We start from the raw sequence: 24,569 nt of genomic DNA on the forward strand, positions 1-24,569 counted from the left end.
TTACAAAGGGAGCAAGAATCAAATAATTGAAATTGCAAGAACAACAAAAACGAATTGAAAGCAAGCATGGATATAACAACTTAAAATTAAAACTAAATATAAAAGAGTATTTATTGTATGAAAAAAAATTAATATTTCAAAATATATAAATATAATAATAAGTATTTTATATTTTTTGATTATGTAAATAATTAATTATCATACTAAGTTAACATCACCAAATTCTTTCTTTATATTAATTTTTATGTTTTTTTAATTAAACTTGTCAGTCAGACTTTAAAATATTACTAATAAATACATAGATATAACTCCAAATAAAGATATCATTTACATATTATTAAATCTATTTAATTCGATAAGATTTTAATAAATTTTTTTAAATTTGAAATAAATTAAATGCTAAAAATCATTGATTGTATGATAAAAATTATTAAGAAATATAATTTTTTTATTTAAAATCATATAAAAGTAAAGATATACTTTTAATTTTAAATCACTTATTTTTTTATTTATTTTACTTTTAGTTTGATATTTAGTAATTATATGAAGGAGGAATAGATTTTCTTAACTCTGAAGGGTTTTATATTTGAATTGTTTAGAAAATTGAAATTTCTCTTTTTGAAAATGCTTAGAATATAATATGGTTAGTATCTATTCCGCAGTTATAATTTTTAATTTTGTGGTAATTAGATTGATTTTCTTTAACATTTCTATCAAAATTGATAATACTTTAATAAGTTTAAGTTTCTTGTGTATCTTCATATCCTGTAATATCGTCAAAATATCCTGTGTTTATTCCTATTAGTAATTAATTATAAAGTAAATAAATAAATTTATAAATTTATTTTATTTTATTTTACCTATCAGATTGCCATTTATATCAAGAACTGGTGAACCACTTGAGCCTTAGGTAGTACTGGCTTCGAAAGTTAAAATATAATTATTGCTTTTTGCGTATTATCCCACTTACAAGGATTTATGAGGGTTAATAAGTTTATTAACTTCTATTGGTTATATTGTTTAATTATCATAAAGCATGTTTAATATATATGTAGGGTCTTTCTTTTAGAAAATTGATCCTATAATTTATTAATATCCAATCATATAAATATTATTTTATTAGTCTTCTTAAATGTTGTATTAATTTTATGAAATTTATAAAGGATATATCTTCTATTTGTTAAAGAAATCAATAAATTTATCTTCAAAAGAAAGTAGACAGCAATCTATACTAGGGAGACATTACAATCCGTTAAGAGGATCTAATAAAAATTAATGAGAAGTCTCACTTTCACTTATAACAGATATCAACTCTCGTCTATATTCTAAGAATTCATAATTTATGAATGCCTAAAAAATAGGCTATCCCTTAAAGTATTTATCTTCCTCTTATAAATAATTTTAAAGGAGTTTACTAAAATCTTTTATATTAAACCCATTTTATTTGTTGAAATCTACAATTTATCTTCTTTTTTTTGCTTTGAATGTTTAAAGAGACTTTTTAAAATCTTCGAATGTGTCAATTTCACTCATACTTACAAATATTAAGCGATAGTAATCACCTTTAGTATTTTATGGAGTATCCATAAAGACATGAGCAACTGTCAAGCCAAATATTTCATTTTGGTGTTAATTATTTGTTTATTAATTTTAGAATTCTACTACAGAAAAAGTAGCACAGCTAATTTCTAAAAAGTCGATAAAATTGCTCTTTTCTACATAAACAACAAAAACTTATCCCACAGCTTGTGCTTTTTACTCTAAGTTTATAATTTAGGGCTGCGATAAATTAACTCTCAAAGGCTTTATCTTTGAATTATCTTTTTACTTTGGTAAAAAATTGTTTATTAAGAGTTTTTAGTGTCTGATAGGATAATTAGGCCAAAAATGTATGAAACTGTTTTTGTTTAGATTCAATTTGTAGTTCTTAGCATTCTGTTAAAACGTTTAGGAAAAAGTTTTAGTGTCTTCATCCAAATAAAAAGTAGCCTTTTGTTGAAAATAAGTTAGTTTCTAGCTATTTAAAGCGTTAGAAGATTAAATATTAGGATGTGTATTTTCTTTATTTTAATATTCTTCCTCGTTCATTTACAAGTGAAAGAAACAAATTGATTTAATATCTAAAAACCAGATTAAAAATTTACAATTTAAATTTAAAAATTAAAGTAGTATTTTTTATAATCAGTAATTCAAACTCGCAAGTAAATATGTGCAAATAAACAAAATTTATCTAAAATGTTTAATAAAAATTATAATTTAATAAAGAAAAATTAAAAATATTTGTAAATATGAAAATTAATTTTTTAAATTAGATTATTTATTTATATTTTTTATAAAATTTTAATTAATTCTTATGTTTTCTATATTTGTTTGTTAGGTTATGTTTTCTATATTTGTTTGTTAGACTCATAAATAAATTGATTTAGATAAATAAATCTTAATAGCTTAGTCTATATTAAAATTAATTAACTTTTCAACGGTAACTTTAATTAAAAGTGAAAATTTAACGATATATTTTTATAATTAATTTTTAACGCAATAATTTTCATAGAGCCCGGTATAGTTTTTAATCCTTCCAAAAAATAAGTTTTTAATAGGCTTTCATTTTTATTATTTTCATAATCGAGTACAAACGCAATCAGTTTTTTATAGTAGATTTTAGTTACTTGCTAATTCTATCAAATACAGGTTACAAGTTTTTGCTATGGGAATCTTCAATTATATATTTACTAAAAGATAGGAATGGAATAAAACAATCTATTGCATCATATACTCAGACAGACAAATTAAGCAATCTTGAAATGAAAATGCCTTTAAAAATTAAAAGTAAGTCAAAGCTGCAAAAAGGAAGCTGAGGTGGAAACTATTTTATGCTATTAGCTTATCGATTGAAACAGATCTAAGCTACCAAAAGAAAATAGGAAAAATTTGCTTGAGAAACTTCAGCTTTATGACAGCATACTCCCGGCCGTGAACACTAAAATTCTCTTTTTCAAAATACATGATATTTTTCTTATTCCTTTTATTATTTATAAACTAACCCAGGATTATTTGTCAAAAATACTTCGAAAGATGAAATGATGATGATGATGATGATAAAAAACTAAAAAAAATACAAAAATAAATATTTAAGAAAGAAAAAATCAAACAACATTAAAAAATCGAGCTTCTCTATCCTTGTCAAAAATACCTATTTAAAATCCACATCTAAAAAAAAAAACTAAAATAACTCCAAAAACTTAATATAAATATAATTAAAATAAATAAATACATAACATAAATAAATAAAAAATCATTCTATTTACATTAAAAATATATTAAACAAACACAACCAATTACTCATAAAATAAAAACAAATATATTCTAAATATAAATCAAACTTCAAAAATCTCTAAAATATTAATAAAATATAATTTTTCTTAAAGCATATATGCTAATTTTACATATGATACAACCTTTACTGTTTTTAGCTTTTTTATTAAAAACAATCCTCATTTGTTATCCATCTCTTTTATTATATATTAAACTTATTTACATTAGTATTTTATTACTGTGAAATTGCTAGGCAAATATTATTAAAATATAATTTAAGTCAATATTAAATAATAATGAGCTTTTCTTATAAAAAAATTTTTTTAATAAAAGCTTTTCTATGATATATAATTTATTTTTTTAAAGATATTCTAATTATTATTAGCTAGAGTATTTTAAATGAATATTTAATAAATATAAATTCAAAATATTCTATAACTATTTAATATAAAAAGCATTTATTTATAGTAACATTAAATTTTAAGTCATATTCTTGTTTTCGTTAGACTATAAAATTTTAGTTTTCCTACATGACAAAATTAAGATAAAAGATGTTTAATCCTATTCTTAACATTCTTCATGCCTATTTTGAAATATCATTAAACATTATAATTTTAATTAAAAAATTGTTAAAAATAAATCAAAATAATTATTTTTTTTTAATGAAGTAATTAATTACAATAAATATTTTGAAGCTGGATTTTAATATTATTTATTACTCAAAGTAATATCTTAATAAAATATTTTTATATGAATTAATAGTAAAATATATGGTAAAATTTTATTAGATACATAGATATATATAAATTTAATATTAGTTTTAAATTGAATTTTTTTTTACCAAAAAAAAGCAAGATTTGCGTAAGCAAAACTTGTTTTAAAAAAGATTTATCTTAATTAAATTAAAAGGAATTGAACAGTTTGACTTTATTATTTTAAATAAAATTCATGAATAAAAAATATATTATAAATTTTAAATTTAAAGATAATTTACCTAATATAATAGTAAATGTTTTTAATATTTGTTTATTTATTTATTTTATAATTTAAATTTGCTAAAATATCAAAAAAATATTATTGATTAAGACTATAAAAATATATGGGAAATAATTATGTGAGCAGTCTAAAAAATTTAGTGTTTATTTTTAAAGATATTCAGTTTTGCTAACACCTGCAAAGAAATAAGAAAATCATAAAAATATTACAGGAGAAAATTTTAATAAATAAATTTCTTTGTTATGAAAAATATAAGAAAAATAAGAAAATTTTTCTAAATTTCAGAATTCTGATAAATTATTGAATATGAAAAATAGTAAAATAGAAGAATAATTAATTTGAAAATAAAACTAAGAAATTAATAAAATAAGCAAGCAAATATTTTGTTTTATAAAAAATTAATATTTATGTATTTTATTAGATATTTCATTAAAAGATTAAGTATTAAGAATAAAATAAAACTAAGACATCAATAAAAATGAAAATCTTTATGATTAATTTAAATGGGGAACATATTTTATTAAATGTTTCAAAGAATTTTACCTTGTAACATTATTCAGTTTTAGAGAACATTATTTTTTTAATAAATTGTGACTTTGAGAAATTAATTTCCTTATTATTAAAGAAAATATAAATAAATTAAAATCAATTATTACTAAAAACTATAAATTTTCCTGCTAAAAAAGAAAATCAAATCAATTTAAAATGCGAACAAATAAAAATGAAAGCCAAATAAATAAGTTTTTATCCTTAAATAACAAAGTTTTTAAAAAAAAAAGAGATTATATTTAGAATCGCTTAAGTTTTTTATCATCCAATTCTAAATACATATAAAACAGTGCCCTCTGTTTGTTAATCTAATACAGCAAAAATCTAAATATTATGGCTAACATTCTTTATTTGAAAAAATATCAAGTATTATTAAGATCATTTAAATCATAATGGTTTTAATCTTACTAAAACTTTCAAAAGACCTTCTAAAAAGATCCTTTACTTTTAAGATTATTTGAAGCTTACAATATTACAATCACTCTTAAGTTTTTTACGCATCAAGCACAAGTAAGATTAATATAAGAAGTAAATGGATTGAAGAGTCCTTGAGATCTCAAGAAAATTCTCTCTTAGACTTGCTTAAATTATTATAAAAAATTATATTTTTAAAAATTAGGTTTCCTCGCTCTCTTAGTTAAGAAAAAATAAATGAACTAGATTTAAATAACAAATAAAATTAAATAGAAATCAAATATTAAAATAAAATAAAATAAAATAAAATAAATAAATAAAAATAATTAAATAAATAAATAAAAATAAATAATAAATAAATAATAAAAAAATAAATAAAATTAATAATAAAAATAGAAACAGAAAAATAAAAATAAAAATAAAATCCAAAAGTAAAAATAAAATAAAATAAAAATAGAAACAATTTTTTAACAAAGGCTAGTTTAAAACATTTTTTAGTTAAATTTTATAACAAACGTATAAGAATAAATATATTAAATTAATTCTTATATATATCATGAATATAATTCTTATTTTTTTAATATTATCAAATATTTAAATATGATAATCATAATTTTATTTTATTTTTGATAATTCAAACTTTAAGATAAAAAAATTCATCATTTTTTTAAAGAAATATTATTTAAAAGAATATTTAAATTTTATTTTTGATTGAATATTTTTTTAAATTATTTCACATTCAAATTAAATCATATAAATATAAACTTATCCTTAAACTATATTTTATAAATAATATGTGTTTTATTAAATTTTAAATTATAAAAAATTAAAACTTTAAGGATTAATTAAATTTATTAAATATTTTAAACATACCAAAAATAAAAATATTTTTATCTAGAATAGAATCACAAATGTTACAAGTAAAATATAAATCGATAAAATACAAAATTATTAAATTATTTAAGTTTATATACTCTATAAAATTATAATATCCTGTTATTTTATTAAATCCTTATCTTTTAGTTTATAAAATTCATTTGAAATATAAAATAGTATAGTTTTTAGAGAAATCTAATTTTTGTGTTAAATAATTCAAAAATTTATCTTTTTAAATTCAAAATATTTATATTGGTAATGAAAAAAAGAGAAAATTATATTTTTATTTAATTTATTAAAAAAATTTTGAAAAGATTAACATTTATTAGATTGATTGAATAAATCAAATATTTATTGTTCCATAAATTTTTCAATATAAAACTTTATTAAAAAAAAAATCAAAAAGATACAAAAAATAATTTGAAAAAAAGTAACAAATAATAACAAAAAAAAACTAAAAATTAATGAATCAACACTTAGATCTGACTTAAATCAAATCTAAAATGTTAAAATTCTTTAATAGTAACCTTAAATCAAAATAATAATAATTAATTATGCTGATTAGTATGTTGCTTTGTGCTTTTGTCGTAGTATAGTATGAAATGGGTAGCTTTGATTATGACTGGGTAATGAGCTGATGATTATAGTGCACCTATGCTGATTAATTTATTTATTAATCGAAATGGTAAGTCAAGTAATATTATTTTGTAACAAGTAAGCATTTGGTGCTGCTTGTTTAAGTTTTTGAGGGACTCTTAAAGCTCTATGAGTGACTGGTATTACTATCCTTGAAAAGACTTAAATCTTTAGATAGGACAAAATATAGTAATACACAGAATTCATTCAAGAGTATATTGTATGTTGCGGATTATACGTATCTCAAGGAAACGCGAATATTAACCCCCTCTTCTTCCCTTTAACATATTAGGAACGTCGAGAATCTTCTTGTTGATAGGCAGAAAGTTGCTCTCTCTCTAAAATTAAAAAATATAAAAAGATAAAAAATAAAGAAAAATAAAAATAAAAAATAAAATTTAATAATATAAAATCAAATTCAAATTCAAATTAAAATACAAATACAAATACAAATTAAATAAAAAAATAAATTAAAACAAAAAGAAAAAAAATAAACGAATAAAAAAATAAATACAAATAAACCTAAGATACAAATAAATAAATAAACAACCAAATTACTAAATTAAAAAATCACTAAACAGAAATATTTAACAAATAAATTATTAATACAAATTACAAATCAATTTTATAATATGATAAAAACTAATCAGAAAAAACTTTTTAAAAATTTAATAAAAATTAAATTATTAAATAGAAATATTTAATATTCGTTTTAAAGAAATTTTTCTATTTAAAATGGTTTCTTTTTAAAATTAAATTTTCGAAATGGAAGAAATTAAAGGCATTTAAATATTTTTATTATTTCATTCAATTTTAAATTAGAATTTATATTTAATTTAGTTAAATTTCTCTATGTAAAAAAAATTTAAAAAAGATATTTAAAATTTTTCAGTAATTTTTAATGAAACATTAAAAAACAAGTAAATAAATAAACAAACTAACAATCAAATAAATAAATAAATATAAATATCTTTCTTCCTTTTTAAATTGTTAGAATAAATTTTAGGTTTTGAGAATTTGCTTTCTTTCTCTATTATCTATTCAAATGATAGATGATTTAACAACAAATAGTGTTTGATAGATATTATACTTTAATTTTATAAATCTATCAATAATTTTATTTATTATAAATTAATTATTTAATTAATTAGCTAACAAAGTTTTGTTTTATTTTATTTGATTAAGTTTTATATAACAAAACCTTTATATTTAAATTAATCAATTAAATACTTAATTAGCTCAACATAAAACTTATTAAGCTAGTATAAATGAACCGTAAAAATTCAGGATAGGAAATAGGTCAAGGAAATTAATATAATTTAGAGAACTCTAGTGATTTAGAACTCTATGAGGTTAATTTTTAGCAAAGTAATTTTTAAAATTTATATATAAAGAATTAGATTAGTTATTCTATCTTTATGAAACTTAATAGAAAAGATGAGCTCAAAAGCGAAGTCAAACAATTTGCAAGAAGAATACCATTATGAAGAGGGGAACGACGATTATATTAATATTTACAAAGACCCTATTAGAAGTGAAGATGAGGAGTAAGATTCCTCATAATAACAATAAGATAACCACAATTAAAGTATCATTACTTGAATGGAATGTTTTTTGAATATAATATAATTCTTATACTAGATCAACACTATCTATACAATAATCATGAAAATCATGATGACGACGATGATGATGAATTAGATGAAGTCAATGGAATTAGTTAAAACTCTTAAAGATAAAGATATGCAACTTAAGATTATTTATAGTTAATTTATATTTAGTATTATTAATATATTAATTCGCTTTTTTAACATAATTTTAGATAAAATTGTTATGGAGAAGATCAACAAAATCAATAAGCAAATTATGCTGAGATAGTCAGAGGTTAAATTTAGTAGCATAATCAAGAGTTAGAGCATATATCACAAGATTATCTCAATCAGTAAATCTAAAAAAATATAAATGAATTTTAAAATGAAAGTAACCAACAAATGCCACCTTCAGAAATAAAAACTCAGCTTAGTAAAAATTCCACTTCTCAAGTAGCAAAGAATAGCAGCAGCTAGCATAGTTCAGAATAGAATGAAGAAAATATAAGATTTGAAAAGTAATTGTCTAAAATGACACCTGAGGAGGCTGAAATAGAATATCAAAACAGATATCAAAAATAACTTTTAGAGTTACAATAGAAGTAGTAGTCATTTAAAAAAGGAATAGATTAGTCAGGAACTTCTTCCCAAGCTAACAGCTCAAAGCAGACATTTACTATTTAATCAAGCAATCCTTCTCACTAAATAAAATCTTAATAGGTATCTTAAACAAAAAAATAAGAAACTGTATAATAATAGTCTTAGTAATAATATAAAAATCAAAGCTTAACTCAAAAATTTTCATAACAATCAATAAAAGATGTTAACTCTCTCGAGCAATTAAAAACTGTAAAATCCTCTCTTATGATTAGCTCTTAAGAAACATTATAAAGTAGTAGATTAATTATTTGCTTTTTGTAATAAAAATTATTTTATTATTTTAAAACTAGATAATTTGCATGGCACTTAGGCAAATATACCAAGGCTATCATAAATTAGTGAAACTATTTCTAAAGATTCTAAAGTATAAACTAAAAGCAGTGTTATAAAAAATAATACAAACACTATTATCTCTATCAATAATAATAATAACAACAACAGTATTATGAGTAATAAAAAACAATATCACAGTTATCAAAACGCAACTTAATAAAGACCGTAAAGTTCGCAACCAAAAAAATAAGATCATTAAACTGAGCTATTATGTAATATTTATTATCATGGAATGCAAATAAAGTAAGAAAAAGAAGAGAAATTGAAGAATATATAAAGAGAAATTGAAACTAAAGACCTCTAAAAATGTACATTTAAACCTAAATTAACAGAAAAAGCCTAAAGACTATCCTTAAATAAGTAAGGTTTTTTATTTGTATTTATCTAAATTAATATTTCGATTTATTTTAATTTACAGTAACAACTATTTGCCTATTGAAGATAAGACTTAGATTTATATGAAAAGAAAATAAATATTGATCGAAAAAAGAATCGAAGAGAAAAAAAAGGAAGAAACAGTTGGCTGCACTTTTAGACCTTAAATTAACCCTAAGAAATATAAATCTCTTCCTTAGGATGATGAACATAATATGAGTGTTTATGATAGATAAATTGAGTGGCAAAAAAAAGTTTCAGAAAAAAATACTGAAAGAATGAAGAATTCTTATGCTTCAATAATGACTCCAAGCAAAAAAACAGAAAGCCAAACAAGAAATAATTCAACTTAGAAAAAATCAAATTACAACCAACAAAATCATTCAAATGCTACCATAACAAATTCAGCAAAAAGATTAAAAGGATATGAGTAAGAAAAAGGTTTTTTTTCGGAGAAAAGAGTATCACCAACATTCCTAACCTATCTTAATTGCAAATACGATTATAACCACTCAAGTACTCTTATTTCATAAAATAATATTAATTAATCAATTATTTATTTTTAATTAATAATTTAAAGATAGCATAGACTATTAAAAGAACTAAGAAATTCCTCAAATACTGACAACAAAACCTCAAGAAAAAGATCAAATTTATTAAGTTTAGAATTTTGATGCAAATTAAAGCGAAACTCAAAATTAAAAGTAACTTTTTTATGAAGAAAATAATTAAAATACATTTTTATTTTTAAATATTCAATGAACAAATTTTATTTATACTTAATAGAATTTAGAAAGCTATTGAAGTGTGTTAAGAGTTAGAAAATAATCTAAAACAGAGTGGATTAATTTAAAATAATAAAGAATAGAATAGTGAATATACATTTGGGACAACCAATTAGTAAACTGCAGCATTTTTTTAATAAAAGGAGTAGAATTAGTAATAAGGTCTATCAAAAAACTCAAACTAACCAAAAATTTTCTAACAGAAAAATAAAAATTAGATGTATTTTTCTGAAAATATTTAGATTAATTAATCGATTTAAAGCATGAAGCAAAAACATTCTGTACCCTCTCGTATAGATTAGATTAAGTAAACTATAAATAAATCTCTTTAAGATTAATTTTAGTCATCTAAGAGTATATCGAAATCATCATCAAATGCTTAGCTTTTAAAGCAATATTCATACCAAAATACCATTCCTTAGAAGGTGAATTTCTCAGGAATATCTTAATTGAATAATATTGTAGTATAAAATAATCATTACACCTTAAATGATCCTAACTCATAGCAAGATGTAGATGAATTTTAAATAGTGAAGTAGCAATTAGGAAACAATTTTTATAAGCAATATAAAGATAAAGCTTAATAGAATAAGAATTCGTCATTCCAGTAATTAAAATTAAATATCTATTTATATAAAATTTATTATTTTTTAAACTATAGGGATGCTTAGTTCTTTAGCTCAAAGAGCCAATAAATAGCCAATCAGAACAATCAAAAAATTCTATATTAATAAGCTATAAAAATAAATAAAGAAATTAAAGAACTTCAAGGATAATAAAGACATGATAATTCTTAATATTTATAACAGCAATAATAATAGTAAGTTTTAGAAGAATACGATATGAACTAAATTAATTAATGAATGAATTAAAAATAAAATTATTTAATTTAAGGAATAACCTATTTTATTTTATTATTTATTTGTAAATAATAACTAAAAAATGACAAACAAACAAACTAACAAAATTATTTTTTGTTTTTTCTTATAATATCAAATAAATAATATAAAAAAATAAATATATCATTTCAAGTAAATCTATTCACTGAATATTTATTTATCTTTATTCATGTTTATATTGTATGAAATCTTTCATTAAAATTTAATGATGAAACTTTCTTTATTAATGCAGATTAATACATAGATAGATATATATGTTAATTAATTATTAATTTATTTATTTTGATTCAGTAAATTGATGAAATCACATTATAGAGAAAATTGAAATTAGTAATGTTCCCAAAAAAAGACTCATCTTATAACTAAAGCAACTGAGATAGCATTTTTATAGATTAATCCAATTTATATTCTATGAAGCTACGCTGCATTATTTCATGCAATTTATAACTGAGGAAGAAAACATGTCATCAGGAAAGTTTCCTTAACATGCATTATTTGTCCCTATGCAATATAGATAATCTAACTAATTATCAGAACACTAAAAATCATTCTAGCAAAAAGCTTACTAAACTGCACAATTATTTGCTATACAAGCATCAAATTATTTTCTTTTATATGCAAAGCCTCCCTAAAAGACTATAAGTAATATCAAAAGTTAAATTATGTTTCTGAATTTCATTTTAAAAATTAATTTTTTTTTTCTTCTTTGTAAATTATATTTGGTATTTATATTTTTTTTTACTAATTAATTATTAAGTTACCATGTAATGGTAATTAATATTGAATAAGAATAGCTTATCTTACATCTACAAATCAAAACATACCTACTATTCTCATAATATAAGCATATAATAAATAAATTATTTTTCACTCTTTTGAATATACAATTTGTAAAAATAATTTTTTAAAAATCAATAAATATTTTTTATTTTTGAGTATTTAAGATAGATATTTAAATGAAATAGTTTTAAAATTAAAAATTATTATGAAATCATCTAAATAGGTATAATTAAACTATAATAATTCGAATAAAAAATCTTAATTACAGGTACAAAAATAATAAAAATCATTTAATTTATAATTGAAAGTTTATGACTAAATAAGTTTAAATTTATTTAAATTTCATTTTTTTAATTACTTGCGAACTTATTATTCGTCTTAAATTGATTCATCTGAATGTTCCTATTTTCTCTGATGTAATTATATTTTTTTAATAATTTTAATAACGTCTCCTCGTATCTCATGCCAATCATTACATTCTTCAATTTCGCTCTCTAAATCTAAATCTAAACCTTCTTTTATTTTTTATATTTTTTCATCAAAATCAAAATCTTTATCACTTGTTGTAAAACTATCAATTTTATATGCTTATTTAATATTGTCTTCATTCATTGGTTTGTTATTTTATTCAATATTTATTAAGTTAATTAAAAATTATAATAATTTATTACTTTAAATATCTGAATAGCTTGTTTTTGCAGTCAACTCTATCAGCATTAATTATATTTTTTTAAAATTAATTTTAACAAATTATTTTGAAAACTTTATTTTTAATTCCTCAATTAACTCATTTAATGAATTATAATTCAAATTGCTTATGTCTTTTAGTAACCATTGTAATATTTGGATTATATTTTTACTGTTAAGAACTTCTAATTGCTTAAGTTTATTTAAATTTTATAAAATTTCTTTATCAAATAAATAATTATTTGATTTTTAATTTAAATTACTATTCTCTTTTTAATTTAATTGCTTATTTTCCAAATTATTTTATGGCATATTTTTTAAATTTTTTTATTATTATTAATTTTAATCAAAAAAATCGTTATTAGGAGATACATCTTTGTTAATTTACTGATTCTTTTTTAATTTCATTTAATTTTTTTAGTCTTATTATTTATTTTTTAAAGAATCTTCAGTTTCGAATTTATCTTAAAACTATAAAATTAGTTAGCTTTCATTTTAATTACTCTAAAGTTAATAATTATTGATCTCATTTGCTAAATTTAGATTAGGCATTTATTCTTGTATTATTTATTACTATACAGGTTGTTATTTTAAAATATTTGCTTTTTCTTTTAAGAACTCTAGATAATCCTTTGATTTGACTGGATTTTCAATAAAATTTTGAATTGAATAATCTATCTTATCTTCTTCTATAATATTATAGAAGCTTATTTATGTTATTTTAGCTCCTTGCTTATTCAAAATCAAAGCATATGCTAGCTACTAAATAATATCTTCGTGTGCTATTTGAATGGGACAAACTTCTGAAAAATTATAAACAAATTTATAAATAGTATCATCAACAAGTAAATCAACAACCCCATAAAGATCTTCATCCTTTACTTTTTTCTTGATTTCTATAGTAAAATCTTTATTATTTCTTTTTTTTGCTTCAATAATTTTTAGAAATCTTTGAATATTAAATACCAAAGAATATTTATGATAGATTTGTATATCATTTGTATCACTTCTATAAAGACATTCTTGTTTTTGTTGGTATATTAAATCTAATTTACTTAATTCATATATAAATTAAGTTTTACGTGTTTGTTGTTCTGATTTTCTCATCTTAAGGTACTCAAGAAATATGTGTTATTTATCCCTAAACTATTAATAGAATTCATAAAATTATTATTTATCTTGGAAATTATCAGGAAAGTATTTTTTGGCTTCATCTTAAATTTAAATGTCTTTAAATTTTATGTTTTTTTCTTTCAAAAATGATTTAATTTTATCATAGATACATTCTAATTCTTATTTTGAACTGTTAATATTTTATATTTTAGCTTATTCTGTTTAATATTATGTTTACAGTTTTTCTAAAAATTATTTTTTATTGCTAGTTATTTCACAATAATCTTTAAATTATTTCTCAAAAGTATTAAAAATTTCATACTGCTTTTTATCCAAATAAATGGAATAAAGTATTTTTTCTGCTCTTTCAAAGCGATATCCTGAATTTATATCAAATTTTTCAGCAATAGTCCTTTGTAATAATAAATCAAGATAAGATATAAGATTTTAGCAATTATTATTTGGTTTTAAATCTTTTAAAACATATGCAACTTTTTATTTATCTAATTTTGTATTTATTTTAGGTTTTTCTAAATCTTGAAGATAATAATTAATTTTCTCAAAGTCACAAAATTAGAAATTGGATATGATTTAACATAAAGAACTTTCTTTATGATTATTTTTCTTTAAATTCTATTAAAATTATTTTTCATCTTTTTTAATAAATTGTTTTTTATCCAAATTAATTTTAGCAATATTTTTCTTATGAAAATTTTTTTCTTTTTAAAAATATTCTTCACTTATTTAACTCATAAATCTGCAAATAAATTAATTTGAACCTTAGTTGTTCACAAATGAAAGATTCAAAAAATTTATGGACCTTGTACAAGCTACATAAAAAGTTCTCTAAATTTCAATTAATTATTCTTCAGTATATTATTAATTTGATTTTGTTAAGAATGATTCTGGAAATTATTTATCATTTATTCCTACTATATAAACTACTTTCCACTCCAGACCTTTAGAACAATGAAATGTACTTAATGTTAATTTAGGACTGTTATCATCATCTAATATATTAAGCAATAATAAATTAGAATTTTTTTTAAGTATTTTATATGGAATCTCCTCTTATTATTGCTCTTATTCAATAATGGTTTCATTTTATTAATATTTATTTTTATTTCTTACTTCATAGTTTTTTCTCTATAAAATAGCTTAAATATGTTTTATTTCTTCATTTCTTGGACTTAAAATAGCTATATCACTCAGTTAGTATTTATCTTTTTTAACTAAATCATATATTTCTTTTATTATTTTTTCATACTACTCTTATTCGCTTTAATATATTTTTACAATAGGTTTTTCTTCTTCTTATAAACTCTATTTTGCACTTTTCATTTAATTAGACTATTTCATACTAACTAAGATTTAGTTACAAAACTCTACTATCTTACTTTGACTTCTGAAATTTATTGAAAGTTAGTAGATATTTATTTTTTAATTTTAATAATTATCTACATCTACATCTATTTTTTTCTAAATAAATTCTAATTTTGAGTTTCTAAAGCTATAAATATTCTAAGCTTCATCCCCTATTGCGATTATTTTGCAATTATTCTTGCAAAACTCCATTAGAATATTATATTATATATCATTTATATCTTAAAATTCATCAAAAAAGAAATGACTATATTAATTCACAACATGTTTTCCTTAATCAGAAGTTAAATATTTTAAAACTAAGCCACTGATATACTTTAAGCTTTGCTTAATGCATTTTACTTACAGGGGATCTTTCATTTTTAGATAATTTTGATAAATTTCATAAATGAATTTATCAATATTAATTATTTTCAAATCTTTTAAGTCATTAGGTTATAAGACCTATTCTGCTTTTTTTTTTAAATTTTAAGCTGCTTCTACATTGAAAGTGGTTAATATTATTTTTTATGGTTCAATATTGTTATCAATCAAATACTTAACCCTATAAATGAGAGTTGTTGTCTTACCAGAGCCAGCGCAAGCTCCAATTTTTTAGTTTTAATAAATATCTGATTAGACTATTTTCAACTACTCTTCGCTAAGTTAGAAATTGTTTTTGTTAAGCATTTTTTAAGATCAGCTAATTTTTTTAATTAATATTTTTATTGTCTATTTATAAGTTTATCTATTTATTTTTTATTATTTTCTTTTTAATTTGATTCTTTTCTTCAAAATATAAGTATTTTATTTATTTGATTCTGTTTTTAAATTTTTTCTTCAAAATAATTTGATTCTGTTCTTCAAAATATAAGTATTTTATTTTAATTAGTTTTTTTTCTCCTATTTTCTTTTTTTTATTAATAAAATATTCTACTTAAACTTACTTGTTTTATAAAAATCATTATTTTTTTTTTCAGTTTTATTACTTTAATAGGAAGTTTATTTATATTTTGAAATTTAATAAGGCAGAAAAAGTACAAAATACTACATAGTAAATATCTGCAACTATGATGTTGCTACTTCAAATAATAATTTAGGGAGTAGAAAATTTAAAATTTTTAAAAATAAAATTTTGAAAATCAATAAATAGTTTTCAATTTTTTAAGTATTTAAGATAGATAATTAAATGAAATAGTTTTTTAAGGAACAATTATTGTGGATTCATCTAAATACACATAATTAAACTAATTGAAATAAAAAAATCAGAGTTACAGATACAAAATAAAATGCATATTAATATCTATTTGAAAGTTTAATATCAAATGGGTTGAAAATTAATTTAAATTTCATTATTTTAATTACTTGTAAACTTATTGTTCATTTTAAATTGATTCATCTGTTTGTTCAAATTATCTCTTATTTGGCTTATCTCTTTTTTTTAAAATTTTAGCAACGTCTCCTCGTATCTCATACCAATCATTACATTATTCAATTTGGCTCTCTATAGCTAAACCTTGTTTTATTTTTAATATTTATTCATCTAAATCTAAATCTTCATCACTTGTTGGATAACTATCAATTTAATTTGCAAATTTAATATTTTTTTTATTTATTGGTTTGTTATTTTATTCTATCGTTATTAAGTCAACTAAAAATTATATTAATTCGTTCTTTTTAAAATCTGAATAGCTTTTATTTGCAGTATACATTATCAGCATTAATTATATTTTTTAATAATTAATTTTAACAAATTATTTTGATAAACTTATTTGCAATTACTAAATTTATTCATTAACTGATTTATCATTCAAATTGTTTATATCTTATGACAACCATTATAATATTTCTATTATGTTCTTAGTGTTATTAATTACTAATTGATTCAGTTTACTTAACTATTCTTAAATTTCTTTTATTATTTTATCCTAATTTACTTATTAATGTGCTAATAAATGTAAATTATTTGATTTTTAATATAAATTACTATTCTCTATTTAATCTAATTGCTTATTATCCAAAGTATTTTATGGAATATTCTCTAACACATTAGTTTTTAAAAATTATCCTGCTTATTAAGGAAAATTTTAATTTAAATCACTTTTAGGATTATTGTCAGTGACTTTAGAAATAATCTATTTTTATTAATTTTAAATGAAGTCGCTTTCTTCAAATAAAGATTGTTAATTTTAAAATTTAGGTATATTTCCAAAATTATTAGAGTTTGTCTAAGTTATTAATTTTATTTAATTATTCATACTTTCCTTGCAATAATAGTTAGTATATGGTATTGGTTCTTAAAATTTATCTATTATCTTTTCCTCTTCATTTTAAGTATCACTTTAAAATAATTAGTTTTATTTAGCTTATTTAATAAATAATTAATTTTAATTTTCAATCAAAAGTTTATTATTTACTGTTTAATTTTAATTATTTAACATATTCTACTCATTTTAAAATTAGAAATGAAATTTGTTAAGTTTTTAATCTTCTTCTAATTATGACCCCTCATTGATAAATTAGAATGGATATCGTTTTTGGTCTTATTAATTTTGATGTTGTTATTAAATTTAATTTTACTCTATATTATAATCATAGTTATTTAATGAAACATTTTAATTCATATATTTAGTTTCAAATAAATTAATTTACTGATTCTTTTTTAACATTTAATCATCAAATGATTTTTATTTTGATTCCTTTTGAAAAGTATTATCTTAATATGAGTAAAACTAATTTTGGATACAAATATCATCAAAAGATTTTTAGTTCAAATCTTAATAGTTAGTATATTAGAATTAATTTAATTGATGTATTTCATTTTTTTATTATTCTTTGATTTAAAACGGGCTTTTATCTTATTGTATTTCTTTTAAAGAATCCTTATTGCTATCAAATTATTCTTAAAACTATAAAATTTGTTAACTTTAATTTTAATTACTCTAAAGTTAGTAATTATTGATCTCATTTGCTAAATTAAGATTAGGCATTTATTGTTGCTCTATTTATTACTCACCATATGATGTTTATACAAATTCTTATTCTAAACTACTTGCTTTGTATTTTAAGAACTCTAAATAATCCTTTGATATGACTGGATTTTCAATAAATTTTTGAATTGAATAATCTATCTTATCTTCTTCGATAATATTATAGAAGCTTATTTATGTTATTTTAGCTCCTTACTCATTCAAAATTAAAGCAAATGCTAGCTACTAAATAATATCTTAGTGTGCTATTTATATAGGGTAAACTTCTTAAAAATTATAAACAAATTTATAAATAGTATCACCAACAAGTAAATCAACAATTCCATACAACTATCCTTAATCCTTTACCTCTTTCTTGACTTCTATGTTAAAATCTTTATTATCTTTTGTTTTTGATTCAATTATTTTTAGAAATCTTTCTATATTATATTTCAATGTAAATTTATGATAGATATCTATGTCCTCACTATCATTCCTATACAAACATTCTTGCTTTCCTTCGTATATTAAATCTAATTTACTTAATACGTATATAAATTAAGTTTTACTAATTTGCTATTTTTAATTTGGTGGATTAAGGTATGAAAGAAATTTGTGTTCTTTATTTATAAACTTTTTATAGCATTCATAAAATTATTATTTATGTTGGAAATTATCAGGAAAATATTTTTTGGTATGATGTTAAATGTCTTTAAATTTTATTTTATAATCTTTCAAATATGATTTAATTGTTTCATAAATAGAACATATCTCTTATTTTGAGTTGTTAATTTTTTATATTCTATTTGAATCTCTTTAATATTATGTTAACAGTATTTCTAAAAATTATTAATAATTGTTAGTTTTTTCACAATATTCACTAAATAAGCACTTAAATTCATTAAAGATAGCTTGTTGTTTTTTATCTAAATCAATGCAAAAAAGTATTTTTTCTGCTTTTTAATAGCGATATCCTGAATTTAAATTAAATTTTTCAGCTATAGTTCTTTGTAATAATAAATCAAGATAAGATAAAAGACTCTAGCAATTATTGTTTGGTTTTAAATCTTTTAAAGAGTAAGTTACTTTTTTTTTCGTTTAATTTATATTTAGTTCAAGTTATTCTAAATCTTGAAGATATTAATTAATCTTCTCAAAGTCATTAAATGAGAAATTGGATATGATTTAAAATAAAGAACTCTCTTTATGATTAGTTTTACTTAAATTTTATTAAAATTCATTTTCACCTTATTTAATTAACTGTTAATTATAGCTTTGCAAATTCATCTTAGCAATATTTTTCTTTTTGAAATATTCATCCTTTTAAAAATATTTTTCGTTTATTTAACTCATAAATCTACAAATAAATTCAACTTTATTATCATCTTTTACAAATGAAAGATTCAATAAATCTATGGACCTCGTACAAGCTACATAAAAAGTTCTCAGAATTTCAATTAATTTTTCTTTAGTATTTTCTTAATTTGATTACGCTAAGAATGCTCTTGGAAAGTGTTTATCATTTATTCCTACTATATAAACTACTTTCCACTCCAGACCCTTAGAAGAATGAAATGTACTTAATGTTAATTTAGCAATAATATCATCATCATCAAATGTCTTTGAATAGTTAAGTAGTAATAAGTTAGAATTTTTTTAAAGTATTCTATATGGAATTTCCTCTTATTATTGTTCTTATTGAATAATGGTTTAATTTTAACTATTTTTTCTTACTTCATAATTTTTTCTCTCTAAAATAGCTTAAATATGTTTTATTTCTTCATTTCTTGGACTTAAAATAGCTATATCACTCAGTTAGTATTTATGTTTTTAAACTAAATCATATATTTCTTCTATAATAGTTTCATACTACTCTTATTTGCTTTAATATATTTTTACTATAGGTTTTTCTTCTTCTTAATAACTCTATTTTGCACTTTACATTTGATGAGATTTTTTGATATTAATTAGGATTTAGTTACAGAACTCTATTATCTTACTTTAACTTCTAAAATTTATTGAAAGGTTGTAGATATGTATTTTTTAATTTTAGTATTTCTCTACATCATCATCTATTTTTTTCTAAATAAACTCTAATCTTGAGTTTCTAAAGCTATAAATATTCTAAGCTTCATCCCCTATTGCTATTATTTTGCAATTATTCTTGCAAAATTACATTAGAATATTATATTATATATCATTTATATCTTAAAATTCATCAAAAAAGAAATGACTATATTAATTCAAAATTTTTCTTCCTTAATCAGAAGATAAATATTTTAAGACTAAGCTACTAATATATGTTAAGCTTTGCTTTATGTATTTTTTTTAAAGGGGATCATTTATTTTTAGATTTGATTCATATATTTCATAAATGAATTTATCAATATTAACTATTTTCAAATTTGTTTAATCTTTAGTTTCTAGAACCTATTTGGCTTTTTTATTTAAATTTTTAGCTGCTTCTATATTGAAAGTGGTTAATATTATTTTTTATGGCTTTATTTTGTTATTGATCAAATATTTAACCCTATAAATGAGAGTAGTTGTCTTACCAGAACCTGCACAAGCTTCAATTTTTTAGTTTTGATTAATATCTGAATAGACTATTTTCTTCTACTCTTCACTAAGTTCGCAATCGTTGAAATCGTTTTTGTTAGACATTTTTTAGGATAAGGTAATTTTTTAATTAATTAATATTTTTATTTAATAATTATAATGAAATAAATAAATATTTACTTGTTTATTAAATTATTTTTATTATAATATTTTCCTTGATTTTACGTTCTTCAAAATAAAAGTATTTTGCTTAAATAGTTTTTTCCCCTATTTTCTTCTTATTTATGAATTAAAAATTATTCTACTTAAACTTCCTTATTTAATAAATAAAAATATTATTTTTTTTTCGGTTTTGTTACTAAGTAGGTAGGGTATACGTTTATATTTTGAAATATAATAAGGTAGAAAAAGTAGATTAAAAAAAATATAATTTAAAATATTAATTTTTATTTATCAGTTAGTTCCCGCCAATTAAAATTTGAGTGCTATGTAAAATATAATAATAAAGAATTGACTTATTTAGCATAAATTATGATTGAGATAAAACATTCTAGAACTACTTAATTTTACTTAAAAAATCTAAAATTAAAAATATAAATTAATTTATAAGATAAGTGACGTACCTTAATTATAGAGGAGGAATAATTAGATAAGAACTAAAGTTTAAAAAACATTTTATAATGTGTCAATGAACTAAATAAATAAATAAATATAAATAAATAAATTCTATTTAAAATCAATTAATTAAAAAAGACTTTCAACAAGAATACTTTTTGTTAATTTATTTTATTGAATGAACAAGCAATTAGCAAAATTGTTGTATTTTTATAGACATAGTTTCTTCTAATCCAAAATAACCATCTGAGGCATCAATAAGCATATCTTTTTATGTAGACTTATATTTTTATTTAAGAGCAATTTATATTACTCCTAAACAAGCAGATATAGGATTTTCTTCTGGGGAGCTTCTGATATTTTCTTTATCTAATAAAGGTATTGCAAATATAGGGAGAATAGACTATAAATCTACTAATTTATTATAATAAGATGAGAGTTTTGCATCACTAATTATGTAGGGTTTTTAATCCAAAGCTGCTTACCCAACTAATCCATACTTTAAAGAGTATTATGATTTTTAATTAGAACCTTCGTATTTAACTAAATTATCGCCTTCAACATAATAGAATATAAAATTAGTTATCCCAAAACACATTGCAAACGATTTTTATATCCTTTAAGATAAATCAAACTTATTTTCTGCATACATTAAATGGTCTATTGTGTCTACTAGCTATTGATTAAACCTAATAATGGTATCTTTATATTTGTTTATTTCTTACATAGTAACTATTTTATTCAAAAACTATCCCAATATGATACTTAAATATTCTTCATCAAAAGAAAATATTTCATTTTTAGAATTGCTTATTTCAATTAGAATTTTTACCTTTATATTTTTAAGTAAATAATTAATTAAAAAGTTAATTTTTAATTTTAATAACAACTTGATTTGCTTATAAATCTGCTATCGGAATTATCAAGCAAGTATCAACAACTACAGAAAGCTCTTTGTCTTCACAAATTTGATAGTAAAGTGGTTTATTTCTGGCATTTTTGCTATTTATGGGTTTTTTACCAAAGAAACACTCACTTAATAATCCTTTAGAAATTAAGCACTTTTTCTCTCTGTTGTTTTCGTAAGTAGTTAAAATCTAATAATGTATTAAAAATTTTTAAGCATACATTTATTAATATGTAATTAATTTACTCCTTGTTAGCACTCAATGAACCAAATATGAGCTGATTTAGCATTAAATATGTGAGCTAAAGACAAATTTAATTTACTTATTACTTCTTTTGAATCTTATTATTCCTAGAAAAAAAGTATTTACAAATCATTCAAAAGTTGATTAACCTTTTCACTTAAATCCTTAAATGATAAAAATTAGCTTGCTACCAAGTTAAACACCTAAAATTTTAGTATTTTTGAAAATTAAACTTTATATTTTAAAATAAATATCTATTTATTTATTTACATCTCTTTACTGTACTTGGTTATTTGTTGACATTATTTATTTGGTGAAGTTAGTACTGCCTAATTAAAAAATTTTAATTTCATAAATAACTAAGAAAGCAATCGTTTTATAATTTGATACCAATCTCAATGAGATCGTGAATTAAATTTTAGTGGTCAGATTTTAGAGAGACAATCCTAAAGCCAACATTTTATGGAATTACAAAATTTGAGAATAAGTCAATGTCATCATTTTTGATTAGTTTAGTATTCTGAGAAGAATATGAAAAATCTCCGCCTTGTTAATTGTTTGATTTTACTTCTAGCTTCTATGAACTTTATTGTTGAGAATTTAAACCATCAAAGTATTTTGATGGGTCTTTTTTCATACTATCTATCTTTTGATTAAGCCTATTTATGATCTCATTAAATTTTTTAATATTGCCTAAATTTCTTTCAATCTCTTAATTTTTATGAGCGAGATCCCTTTTAAGAGCCTCATTCTCTCTTAATAATTCATTTAAACTCTACCTTAATTTATCATTAGGATTAAGTGTAATATTAACTTCGTTTTCTAAAATAAACTCAACTCGCTTTTCTAGGGCTGAGACTTTTTTAGTATTCATTCTGTTATCTTTCTTTTCTGTATTCAAAAGAATCAAATATTTGTTGTTCTCTTCCAATAGTTGCTTGTTTCTTTACGAAAGCAACTCATTAACTTTTTATTATTCTTAACATTTTTCTTTAAGGGTACTCATTTTGCGGCTTAATAACTTATTTTCCAGATTTAACCTTTCTATCTCTCTGCATTTAGATCCTAATTCTATTTCATTCTTAGCAGCGCTAATAAGAGTTTATGATAAATCTTAAACAGCTTGATGAAATTTTGTAAAATCGTTTTCATTAGAAAAGTGAAAATTTTCTGGTGTTCCAAATAAAGCAAATATTTCATTTAGTTTATTACTCCTTTATATTAACCCTCTGCAAACTTCTTCTTCTCTTTATATAAGCATTTAAAGAGATTATTTAAGTTACTATAAATCATCTTAGTTGCCTTAAAAAAATGATGCATTAAGTTATTAGTTGTTGTTGTTATTATTAGGAAAATTAAAAAACAGAGCTGATTGTAGATAAGATTATTTTTATCCATTTAACTAGATTTTAATATCTTAGTTTGTTGGAGAATTTATTAAACTATTTTACTACTAAATATTGCTTCCATTAGCATTAATTTATTAAAATTAGTGAAACGATTGATGCTTTTAATGATTAATTTTAGACAGTCCATTTTTAGTTGAAGAAGCTTTGTTCATTGTAGATTCTCTGTATGTATTTGGTAAGCTAAAATCGTTGCTAATCTAGTTTGATAGATTAAGATTTTTATTTTTTAAAGAGAATTTCTACTAAGTCATTGAGCTAGATTTATGTCTTTAATGAATAGATTACAGTTTATTTCTACTAATAAGTTATTCATCTTAATTAGGATTAAGATAAGGTGAAGTAATATTTATGTCCTATTTCGGATAAAGCATGAATGAATTTTTGGTTATCAATTAAATCCTTTCAAATTTATTTTATAATGTTTGTTTAAGGAGTGAACAAAGTAAATTTGTTTGTTATTTTCGTTGCTAAATCTTACAAATCAATTTATTTACTGTGTT

General features: G+C 20.4%; 9 protein-coding genes across 9 annotated transcripts; 4 read left to right on the forward strand and 5 right to left on the reverse strand. All coding sequences in view use genetic code 6, as the record gives it.

Moving 5' to 3' along the window:
• Positions 1-493: 493 nt before the first annotated feature.
• TTHERM_00730250 (hypothetical protein) lies at positions 494-2,091 on the reverse strand (the record flags this gene model as incomplete). Its single annotated transcript, XM_001023621.3, has 2 exons — positions 861-2,091; positions 494-798 (listed from the first exon to the last, which is right to left on the reverse strand). The coding sequence occupies exons 1-2, from the start codon at positions 2,086-2,088 to the stop codon at positions 494-496; spliced, it is 1,533 nt and encodes a 510-aa protein (XP_001023621.3). The 5' UTR covers positions 2,089-2,091.
• Positions 2,092-3,077: 986 nt separating this feature from the next.
• TTHERM_000730254 (hypothetical protein) lies at positions 3,078-3,449 on the forward strand (the record flags this gene model as incomplete). Its single annotated transcript, XM_012799865.1, has 1 exon — positions 3,078-3,449. The coding sequence occupies one exon, from the start codon at positions 3,078-3,080 to the stop codon at positions 3,447-3,449; it is 372 nt and encodes a 123-aa protein (XP_012655319.1).
• A 1,564-nt stretch (positions 3,450-5,013) lies between these two features.
• TTHERM_00730260 (hypothetical protein) lies at positions 5,014-5,512 on the forward strand (the record flags this gene model as incomplete). Its single annotated transcript, XM_001023622.1, has 2 exons — positions 5,014-5,367; positions 5,477-5,512. The coding sequence occupies 2 exons, from the start codon at positions 5,014-5,016 to the stop codon at positions 5,510-5,512; spliced, it is 390 nt and encodes a 129-aa protein (XP_001023622.1).
• A 1,237-nt stretch (positions 5,513-6,749) lies between these two features.
• On the forward strand, positions 6,750-7,099 carry TTHERM_00730270 (hypothetical protein; the record flags this gene model as incomplete). Its single annotated transcript, XM_001023623.1, has 2 exons — positions 6,750-6,773; positions 6,962-7,099. 2 exons carry the CDS (start codon positions 6,750-6,752, stop codon positions 7,097-7,099), a joined length of 162 nt encoding a protein of 53 aa, XP_001023623.1.
• A 736-nt stretch (positions 7,100-7,835) lies between these two features.
• TTHERM_00730280 (hypothetical protein) lies at positions 7,836-11,388 on the forward strand (the record flags this gene model as incomplete). The annotated part of the gene is made up of 9 exons (XM_001023624.2): positions 7,836-8,151; positions 8,216-8,371; positions 8,425-8,548; positions 8,606-9,264; positions 9,323-9,725; positions 9,784-10,256; positions 10,321-10,444; positions 10,527-11,132; positions 11,187-11,388. The coding sequence occupies 9 exons, from the start codon at positions 7,836-7,838 to the stop codon at positions 11,386-11,388; spliced, it is 3,063 nt and encodes a 1,020-aa protein (XP_001023624.2).
• A 1,158-nt stretch (positions 11,389-12,546) lies between these two features.
• On the reverse strand, positions 12,547-12,816 carry TTHERM_000730281 (UvrD/REP helicase family protein, putative; the record flags this gene model as incomplete). Its single annotated transcript, XM_012799866.1, has 1 exon — positions 12,547-12,816. The coding sequence occupies one exon, from the start codon at positions 12,814-12,816 to the stop codon at positions 12,547-12,549; it is 270 nt and encodes an 89-aa protein (XP_012655320.1).
• Positions 12,817-12,991: 175 nt separating this feature from the next.
• On the reverse strand, positions 12,992-16,056 carry TTHERM_00730290 (UvrD/REP helicase family protein; the record flags this gene model as incomplete). The annotated part of the gene is made up of 2 exons (XM_001023625.2): positions 12,992-13,083; positions 13,155-16,056. The coding sequence occupies 2 exons, from the start codon at positions 16,054-16,056 to the stop codon at positions 12,992-12,994; spliced, it is 2,994 nt and encodes a 997-aa protein (XP_001023625.2).
• Positions 16,057-16,715: 659 nt separating this feature from the next.
• Positions 16,716-20,999, reverse strand: TTHERM_00730300 (UvrD/REP helicase family protein; the record flags this gene model as incomplete). Its single annotated transcript, XM_001023626.2, has 1 exon — positions 16,716-20,999. The coding sequence occupies one exon, from the start codon at positions 20,997-20,999 to the stop codon at positions 16,716-16,718; it is 4,284 nt and encodes a 1,427-aa protein (XP_001023626.2).
• Positions 21,000-21,651: 652 nt separating this feature from the next.
• On the reverse strand, positions 21,652-23,921 carry TTHERM_00730310 (hypothetical protein; the record flags this gene model as incomplete). Its single annotated transcript, XM_001023627.2, has 5 exons — positions 21,652-22,341; positions 22,400-22,606; positions 22,663-22,863; positions 22,931-22,989; positions 23,051-23,921. The coding sequence occupies 5 exons, from the start codon at positions 23,919-23,921 to the stop codon at positions 21,652-21,654; spliced, it is 2,028 nt and encodes a 675-aa protein (XP_001023627.2).
• Positions 23,922-24,569: the final 648 nt, after the last annotated feature.

This window comes from Tetrahymena thermophila (genome assembly GCF_000189635.1).
Source record: "Tetrahymena thermophila SB210 genomic scaffold scf_8254417, whole genome shotgun sequence".
Taxonomy (NCBI): domain Eukaryota; phylum Ciliophora; class Oligohymenophorea; order Hymenostomatida; family Tetrahymenidae; genus Tetrahymena; species Tetrahymena thermophila.